Below are 9,601 nucleotides of genomic sequence, written 5' to 3'. Positions count from 1 at the left end.
AAAGAACGTCCATCTCCATCCCTCACTTAGCAATTAGAATGACAGGATGACCCTTGCTGTGTACTACAAAAACACAGGCCTTGCTTTTCTTAGGCATTCCAAGGAGGTCTATGTGGCCAGGCCATGGGTTAAGATAAGGGCTTCTTTCTGGGTGAGGCTCCATTCTAAACCTCCCTCTCCCCCCACCTCTTGGGAACCAGCTGACAAATCACCTGGTCCAAACCAATTATTGTTTTCTTTGATTTAATTAAAAAGTTAAAAAATTAGAAAACACAACCGTGTATGTATTGGTTGCCTAGTACCTATGGCCTCACAGCAGTAGCAATAACTTATCAGGATAAAAAGGAGAAGCAGAGGCTGAGGAATGAACCCCGGGAAGCAAGCCTGCGGGTGTACCGGACGGGGGTCTGTGCTGAGGCTGGGCTGGGCTTGCTCTCCAGTCCAGGGAGAGCTCTGGGCTTGGGGGCAGGGAAATGGACAAGCTAGGGAAGGCAGGGGGTGTGGCTGGAGGCACTGAGACCCTAACTCCTTTCCTTTGGGGGGCTAGGATGACGCATACAGGGGCGGTGGGGAGAGCTGTCTCCCAAATAGCTTAGCCTAATATTGAGACTTCCCTCTTCAAGGTGAGGCCCCACCACCGACAGAGGGGAGCTGGAGCTGACATCACCGTCTACTCTGAAACCTCCTCCTCAGGGTGCCCTGAGCGCCTCCACCCTTCCCTCACCCTCTCCTCCCCTGCCTACTTTCTGAGACCCTGGGGTCTTCCCCCAGATGAAGAAGCCCTGCTCCTGAGAGAGGAAGCCCAATATCCCAGGGACCCCAGGACCCCTGGGTCAAAAAGGATAGCCTGGGCTCCGTGCCCATCCCTTGGGCCCTGTGCCAGTAATAACACTTGTGAAAACACCCTCCAGCAGGGCTGGGTCAACCTGGAAGTAGGGGCGGGGCCAGAGGGCAAGCAAGGCACAGCTGGCAGGGCAGGGAGGAGTGCCCTTTAGTGGGGCTCTGCGGCCCCGTAGAAGAAAGGGTAGTAGAGGGAGCAGGGGTAGGAGAACATGAATTTGACTGCGAACTTCATCTCCTTATTCTTCTTGTCCCAGCGGTAGACGGCCATGAGCAGCAGCTGTCCGTCCACTTTGCGTCCCATGACCAGGAAGCTGCCTGCCAGGCCGTCCAGCTGCGGGCAGGGGCAGCCCGCGCCGTTCTTCATGTGCAACACCAGCCGCTTGGTGTCCTTGCGCTTCAGGGGGCCCGGCTTGAGCAGCTTCTTCTTTTTCTGGGCTCCAATCAACTTCCGGTCCCCATTCTCTATCTTGATCTCCTTGATGCGCATTTTGACCACTGTGGGAAGAAAGGACAGGGGCAAGTTGGGAATGGTCAGATCTACGTGGGCCCAGAGTTGGTGTGTTCTGGACCTTCGGGCTCGGGGAGCCTGATGCCCTGCGGAGTTTGGAAGGGTGGAGCTCGTACAGGCACATTTTCATGTTTATGAAGCACTTACCATGCTGCACTCTCATGGACAGCATCACGTTTCATCCTCAAGGTACAGGAGAGGGGAAATGAGGGGTAGAGAGCTTGTGACCTGCATGAATCGAGAGCCCAAGCCCTTCTGAGACACCAAATGCAGGGTGGAGAGCTCCTGATGGAGCAGCGTGTGGGGCTCTCCAGGGAGGGGATAAGGAGTGGATGGGACTGGGGCCGGCTGCTTGGAAGGGGATCCTTGCAATGGAGGGAGGCTGGACTTCCTGATATCTGGGGATGATTGCCATTGGGATTTCTGGCTGTGTGTGAGTGGTATGGAGTATATATGGGGTGTGTATATGTGTAGTGTGTGTGCGTGCACACACGGTGAGTGTGGTTGGAGCAGTGGTGGGCTGGCAAATATTTAACAGCTGGCTCTGTGGACAGGGAGCCCTGCTTTGCATTCATTGACATCATGGGGTAAATACTCCCACCACAACTGACCACAAGACTGGGCGTGGAGCTGGGAATAGATACACACAGTTCAGCTCTTGCTGGTGTGAACACACCACTGTACAGTAATATGTATGTGTGTGAGAGAGAGATTGGTGGGTGGGAGTGTGTTTGTGGTATGTATAGGAGTAGGGCAGGGGGTGTGGCTGGAGGCACTGAAACCCTAACTCCTTTCCTTTGTGGGGCTAGGATGAAGGCAGGGTCTGTGACCAGAGAGCCACGGTGCAGGTCACCCTGCAGTGGATGTAGAGAGCCTAAGGAGTCCTGGGCCTCAGGGTGGGGTGGGGAGTCCCTCGGGCTGGTTTCTCCCTTTTTCAGGCTTCTGGGCCCCCATCTCTGTGGGGCCAGGGAGAAGTCAGAGAATAACTCTGCCCACTCTTGGCCGGATATTGTCATAAAATCTTGTTCCTTCTCTTTATGTCCTCTTCCTCTTCTCTTTCTCTCTCTGACACACACACACACCCCTTGCAATAGCAGTATTCTCTTTCCAAACAGGCTACCGAAGTAAAAGACTCCTCTGAAGAAAGGACTTCATTATCATCTCCTTTTTTCTTTTTTATAGACAGGGAGGCTAAGACACAAAACAGGGAACTGACTTGGCAAAGATCACACACTGGACCGCATGGCCCATGTGTGAGCTGGGTCCTGACCGGACTTGGCTGGGTTTTCCCGGAAAATGGGAAGGCTCTGGATGAAGCTGTGGTGACAGGTGACCACAGCTCTGCTGGCAGGAGGTGTGCTCAGTCCCAGGTGGAGGTACCCACGGACAAGGGTGCTCCACTTCCATCCTAGAGCCATCACTCCCCACCTGGCTCCATCCATCTCTGGGCTAAACCTGGCTCCATTAATCTCTGGGCTAAGCCTGCACTATCCACAGAGATGATCCAGTCATGGAGGCCCCTCTGAAAATGACACCAAGGGAGGGCTGCGGGAGCCCTGGCCAGGGTGGTTTCTGAGGCCTAAGGCCCATAGCCTTGAGGGACTTGTGATGGTCCTGAGATGATGCAGAATGAGGTGCATTTCTCTTGGGAGAGGGTTTATGGTTATCATTGCATTCTAAACCAGAGCCATGATGCAAAACCTGTTGGGATTCACTGTGATGGATGTGGGCACGTATGTTCCTATGTGTGTCAAGAAAGAGAGGCTGGGGGTGGTGCCGGGGCAGTGGCCGCATGGGCCCCACACTCACCAAAGTCACTGGAGCACATCTGCTCCATGAGGCCGTCAGCGCTGTGCTCCATCTCACATTGGGTGCAGATCTTGGTCACTGAAGAGAGAAAGTGGGGTGGGGTTGGGGGACAGTTGGTGAGGGGATTGGAGTTCCAAGAGCCACTCAGGGTGCAGGCTTCCTCACTGACCAGCCACTTCCCCCTGCCAAGCCTCTACTTCCTTATCCGGAAATGGGATGATGGCAATCATATCACTACCCGCTCACAGAGTGACTGACAATCACCAGACAGGCTGTGCAGGGACAAAACTGCCAGGTGGGCACAGTAACTGCTCCATGACCCTGGCGGCCACAGCCATGATGTGCATTGTCTTTTAAATTTTATCTCCTCTCATACTCAGCCTATGAAGTAGGGATTCGTATTTCTATTTTATTTTTGAGACGGAGTCTCGCTCTGTCACCCAGGCTGGAGTGCAGTGGCTCTCCAATCTCAGCTCACTGCAATCTCCACCTCCCAGGTTTAAGCGATTTTTCAGCCTCCCAAGTAGCTGAGATTACAGGTGTGTGCCACTGTGCCCGGCTAATTTTTGTATTTTCAGTAGAGATGGGGTTTCACCATGTTGGCCAGGCTGGTCTAGAACTCCTGACTTCAAGTGATTCACCCACCTTGGCCTCCCAAAGTGCTGGGATTACAGGCATGAACCACGGTGCCTGGCCCTTATTCCTAATTTGGAGAAAAGGGAACCGAGGCCCAGAGCGGGTTACTCAAGTCTGACAGCAGACGGGGAGGAAGGGGGTGAGGGCATGGAGCCGGCCTGGAAGAGCTATGTGGACCAGCACAGCAAAGGGGAGGCTGAGACCAGGGATAAATTAGGGTTCAGGGGACTGAGGGTGTGGCTGGGAGGAGGGACTTAGGATCTCATAGGTTTCATGAGCCTGGGATGGCTTCCTATTTTATGGATGGGGAAACTGAGGCTCAGTGAAGTCAAGCAACTTGCCTAAGGGCTTTTCTTTAGGGGCAGAGCCTAATCTGCCCTTCCTTCCGCAGTGAGCCTTACCCAAATGACTCCCAGCCAGGGGAACGGAGGAAGAGGGTGGAGATCTTAGGGTTCCAGGTACAGAAAATGGGGAGGCAGACCATAGCCCAGGAACGTTCTTAGTCCCCAGTCTTTCCCCACATCCCTTCCCTCACCTCTCCTCTCTTCCCAAGGTCCCAACACGGGGTGGGGGTGTTGCTGGCTTTGGTGCCTCGGGATCCAGGTGAAAGGCATTGTTTAACGACCCCAGACATTCTTGGGCTGAGAGGGGTCGTAAGGCATTTATCAGGACGTCCCAAGATGGGGGGGACGGCATTGGGGGATTATCAGCAGCTTGGTTGGGTGGGCACTGAGAGGGGTGCCAGGGGTGTCCAGGGAACGAGAGCCAGAGGGAAGGTCTGGAGCCGCAGGGAGGCACTACGCTGCTACTCCCTGGGGAGGTGGGAAGGCGGAAAGGCTGCGGGGGATAATTCCGGGGGCGATGGGCTGAGCTAAGACAGCGTGTGTGTGAGTGTGTGTGTGTGTGTGTGTGTGTGTGTGAAGGGCGGGAGCTGCACCTCTTGGGGGATTCGCAGGGCTGTGCTAGGGGAGCTGCAGGGCCGACGGAGCGCGCGGGGACGGCGGCGGCGGCGCTACCTGGAGGCGCGGTGGCGGGCAGGTGTCCGAACTGCACTGCGATGCAGAGGTCGTTGTCCAGGGGGAACTTGTGGCAGTGCAGCATCTCGGGCCAGGGGAAGCCGTAGGCCTCCATGAGGGGCGCGCAGCCGGCACGCACGGCCTCGCACAGCGAGCGGCACGGGTAGATGGGCCGGTCGAGACAGACGGGCGCAAAGAGCGAGCACAGGAAGACCTGCGTATCCGAGTGGCAGCGCTTGGCCAGCAGCGGCAGCCAGCTGCTCGCCTGCTGCTTCACTTCGGCCAGGCTCTCGTGCTCCAGCAGGTTGGGCAGCCGCATGCGCTTGTAGCCCACCGTGTGGCAGAGCGGCAGGTCGGCAGGGATGTCGAGGCACTGCGGGGGCTTGGAGTAGGAGCGGCCGTGCAGCGGCTCGGCCTGCCAGCCATAGTAGTCGTACTCCTCGCCGCGCGCCGGCGTCCAGTGCAGCGCCCCCAGCAACAGCGCCAGAGCGGCTGTCCGCGCCACCCCCGCCGCCGCCCGCATGGCTGCGCCCTCTCCAGGCGCGCGCCCCGCAGCCCCCCGACGCTCGGTGCCCGGCGGCCCAGATGCCCCGGCGTTCACCCCCGGCCCCGACTCTCCCCAACCGCCGCCGCGGAGGTCGCCCAGGTGGGTGGCAGCCTGCGCTCCGTGCGCCCCAACTGATGCTGGCGCCTCCCACCTCGGGGCTCCAGCCCGGGCCTCGCCGTGCGCCCCAGCCAATCTCCGGCCGCCTGGCCCCAGCTCCAAGGCGTGGAGGCAGTGGGGGCGGCCCTCAGCCCCTCCCGCACCCTGCCCGCGCGTCCCGCCCAGCGCCGGCTCTTGCGCCCCTCTCCCGGCTCGGCTCCGCTGCTGCGGCCCTGGCCTCGCCCAGTGCTTGTCCCCGGGGCTCCCTGCCTCCCTGGGCATTTTCCTCGACCCTCGCCTTCTCCATCCTTCCTCCTTATCTCTCTCCGCCACAGCCTCTCCTGTTCCTTTTCTCACTCACTTCACTTGCTTATCTCTCTGTCTCGGCCTTTCTCCCTCTGTTCTGTTTTCTCTTCCCTGACACCTCGGTTCCTCTTCTCCCTGGTGGGAGGCTCATGCCACCCCACACCCTCCTGGATCTTCTGGTCCTCCAGGCAGGTCTTCATTGAGCTTGGTGCCAGACCGCGTGCTGGCTGCTGGGAAATCAAAGATGGATATAACCCAGAACCCACCCCCAGGGCCAGGATAGTCTAGTGGGGGTGAAGGTAATCATAGCTTCTATTTAATGAGCTCTTACTACCAGTCAGGGACGGTGCAAGGTGCAAGGTGCGGTGCATGGTATGTTCCAAACTTATCAGCTATTGCTAATGATAGCCAATACTTAGTGGGTGCTAATTGTGTGCCAAGTCTGATCTGAGCACATTGCATAAACTCCTTCTGCTAATTCTCACAAGAATGCTAGATGGTGGGTAGGTACTATTATTGTCCCCACCTTACAGATAAAGATCCTGAGGCAGAGAGGTTAAGCACGGATTAGAGCTGGGATTTGAACCCAGATAGTCAGGTTCGAGAATCAGAGCCCAGAAACAACTAGGAGGCCTGGATTCTGAGTCTGTAGGCCTAATGACCAAGGGGATAGGGAGTTCAGAGAGGTGGAGTAACTGGCCGTTGGCCACACAGCTCATATGTGAAGGAACTAGGATTTGAATCCAGGTGTTGGGCTCCAAAGGCCAGGGCTTAACCACCCTGTGGTAAGATAACATCCAACCCATGGTAGGTAACACGGTGGGAGGAGGGGGGATTGATGGTGTCTCTGAGCAGTGCACCCAGGCAAGCATCAGAGGGGAGGGGACCTTCAGGAACCCAATGCTTGGTGCCTTTCTCTCCTGTCTGAGTCCTGCCTTTCATTGGCTTTCCCTTGAGAGGAACTCGGACTGGAGGCTTGAAGGGAGGGGAATTCCTTCCTGAGAGCCTAACCTGGCACCTGACCTCCCAGTCTTTGGTGGGGAGGGTACCCTGGGGAGGTGTCTCCTAGGAGGGCTTGGGGAGCTGGGGGCTGGCTCTGCTGGGAGGCAGGAGTGCTGGGGCACTTTCCCCCTCTGCTCCTCCCCTTAGTCCCACTGATGGATGTTTCCAGGGCTCCTGTCTTCCTCTGGGTCTGTCCTTGCAGTGGTAGTGGAGAGGGGCCACTCCTTAAAATTCATGGAAAATGCATGGAGTACCTACTATCTGCAAGGCATGGGGTAGGGTATGGATGGGGACACAGAGGTGCAAAAGACATGGCTGTGTTCCTTCTGATCTAGTTGTAAGAAAAAGACACAAGGCAGGCAGAGGAGGCAGGAGAAGCCTCACCCCACTGAACCCCAAGCGTGGGACAGGCTGTGTTTGATGTCCAGGATGACCTAGTGGGGTCCAGGTGGAGTAAATTTTGACCTTTTCCTCTCTCCCTCTCCCAGCCCCTAGCATGAAGAGGTTATGCGGATGGCCACTCAGAAGGTGAAGGACTGGTCTCTGCAGGGCCAGGCAGTACAGTGTAGCAATGGTGCAAGAGCCTGGGCTCTGCAGACGATGGAGCCAGGCTCAGATCCTGGCCACGTACTAGCTCTATGACCTTGGGCAAGTACTTAACCTGATTTCATTCTTTGTAAAATGGAATTTCTTCAGCAGTTTTTGTGAGGAGCAAATAAGGTGAATGGAAAGAAAGCCCCCTGCACAGTGCCAACACACAGAATGAACACCTAGGAATGTTAGATCCCCAAGGGACGTGTGACTTTGGAGTAAAAATGTGCTGTGTAAACACAGCAAGACTCCATCTCTACAAAAAATAGAAAAGTTAGCTGGGTATGGTGGCATACGCCTGCAATCCCAGCTACTCAGGAGGCTGAGGTGGGAGGATTACTTGAGTTCAGGAGTTCGAGGTTACAGTAAGCTGTGATTGCACCACTGCACTCCAGCCTGGGCAACAGAGCAATACCCTGTCTCTTAAAAGAAGAAAGTGGTGGCTGGACATGATGGCTCACGCCTATAATCCCAGCACTTTGGGAGGCCAAGGTGGGCAGATCACCTGAGGTCAGGATTTTGACACCAGCCTGGCCAACACTGTGAAATCCTGTCTCTACTAAAAATACAAAACTTAGCTGGGCGTGGTGGTGCATGCCTGTAATCCCAGCTACTCAGGAGGCTGAGGCAGGAAAATTGCTTGAACCTGGGAGGCGGAGGTTGCAGTGAGCTGAGATCGTGCCACTGCACTCCAGCCTGGGAGACTGAGCGAGACTCCGTCTCAAAAAAAAAAAAAAAAAAAAAAAAAAGAAAGTGGTGTGTGTTCTGAAAGCCCTTGGATACCTTGGCTCTGGCTCTGGTTTGGGGCTCTGAACAGCAGTTGTGCCCCTGCACGCTGACTCTCCCACCTCTCTAGGCTTGGCAGGCTCCCACCCTCCAGGGAAGGTGTGGCCTCAGGCACTAGCAGGGGTGTTAGAGCACCCCCAGGTGGTTGTGCAAGGTGCTGGCTCCTTGGGCAGCTGGTCGGCTGTGCTGTTCTTGGCGTCCCTGTGCCTGGCCTGGACAGAGCAGGGTTTTGTTTCTACTGGTGGTTATGTGAGAACTGCACATGACCAGAGAGCTGTGAGTCCATACCCGACAGCTCCGAGGGCTGTTAACGGGCAGAGGGGCCAGGCTGAAAGCCTCCTGGAAGAGAAGCGTGGACAGTCTTTACCTGGCAGCTCTGTCATGGGAACCCCCGAGGGCCCCTGACACAGGGCAGGGTGAATTCGAGGAGGTAAACTTGACAGGAACCAAGCCAAGGTGAGGGCTGCACCATGGGGCTGTTGTCAGGGGAACTCTCTCTGTGTGGCCATTTGACCTGGTTCTGCAGCCTGGGCAGGAGAAGGCTGGCTCTGATGTAGTGCCCCTTCTTGCTGAGGCTGAACCAGGGCCTAAGCAGCAGGTGGAACACCTGGGCACTGTGCTGGGCATCTGTCCATCTTGAAGCATCCACAGCCTGTCCAGACCTTTCCCCCAGCTGATAAAGGGGACCATTTGTTCAAAAAAATGTGTATTCGTGGTTTGTTGTGAGCAAAGTTCTATATAAATACCTCTTAGATCAAACTTGCTAATTATGTTGTCAAATTCTACATTTTTCTACTCTTTTATTGTCTATTTCAATGCTTCTCCATGTGTGGTCAGTGTTCCCCAGGGGGACCCCAGGACTCTTTCTGGAGGAGTATACAGGCTCAAAACTGTACAAAATTTAAATGCCCGTTCAAAGTACAAGATAGTCTAGTGGATTTTAAGGTAATTGGGTAAGAGAAGTTTATTGATATGGTTTCAGATTCTGCATTACATTTAAGAAACTACACGTCAGACCAGGCGCGGTGGCTCATGCCTGTAATCCCAGCACTTTGGGAGACTGAGGTGGGTGAATTGCTTGAGCTCAGGAGTTTTGAGACCAGCCTGGGCAACATGCTGAGACCCTGTTTCTACTAAAAATACAAAAAAATAGCCGGGTGTGGTGGTGTGTGCCTGTGGTCCCAGCTGCTCAGGAGGCTGAGGTGGGAGGATGGACGCTTGAGTGGGGGTTGGGGAGTGGGGTTTATTGAGGAGAGGCAGTGGAGGTTGCAGAGAGCCAAGATTACACCACTGTACTCTAGCCTGGGTGACAGAGTGAGACCCTGTCTCAAGAAAAAAAAAAAAAAAGATTACACATGTCAATCTTTGGGGTAGTATCAAAGAAGTATATTCACAATTAACTGAAAAGGCCATCAAAATACTCCTCCCTTTCCAACAGCATTTATGTGTGAGGCCAAATTT

General features: G+C 55.3%; 1 protein-coding gene across 1 annotated transcript; it reads right to left on the bottom strand.

The window, feature by feature from the left end:
* Positions 1–226: 226 nt before the first annotated feature.
* On the bottom strand, positions 227–5,553 carry SFRP5 (secreted frizzled related protein 5). Its single transcript, XM_010389541.2, has 3 exons — positions 4,813–5,553; positions 3,161–3,238; positions 227–1,338 (listed from the first exon to the last, which is right to left on the bottom strand). Exons 1-3 carry the CDS (start codon positions 5,333–5,335, stop codon positions 992–994), a joined length of 948 nt encoding a protein of 315 aa, XP_010387843.1. The 5' UTR covers positions 5,336–5,553; the 3' UTR covers positions 227–991.
* Between the last annotated feature and the right edge of the window lie 4,048 nt (positions 5,554–9,601).

The sequence above is a fragment of the Rhinopithecus roxellana genome, chromosome 11 (genome assembly GCF_007565055.1).
Source record: "Rhinopithecus roxellana isolate Shanxi Qingling chromosome 11, ASM756505v1, whole genome shotgun sequence".
Lineage (NCBI taxonomy): Eukaryota > Metazoa > Chordata > Mammalia > Primates > Cercopithecidae > Rhinopithecus > Rhinopithecus roxellana.
Note: the sequence above shows the minus strand (reverse complement) of the source record. Positions and strands in the feature narration are given on the sequence as shown.

Excerpts from the sequence above, each read along its gene's own strand:
- SFRP5 (XM_010389541.2), bottom strand. The coding sequence starts at position 5,335 with ATGCGGGCGGCGGCGGGGGTGGCGCGGACAGCCGCTCTGGCGCTGTTG. Across the intron at positions 3,239-4,812 it reads GCCCGCCACCGCGCCTCCAG|TGACCAAGATCTGCACCCAA; the intron begins GTAGCGCCGCCG and ends TTCTCTCTTCAG. Across the intron at positions 1,339-3,160 it reads GATGTGCTCCAGTGACTTTG|TGGTCAAAATGCGCATCAAG; the intron begins GTGAGTGTGGGG and ends TTCTTCCCACAG.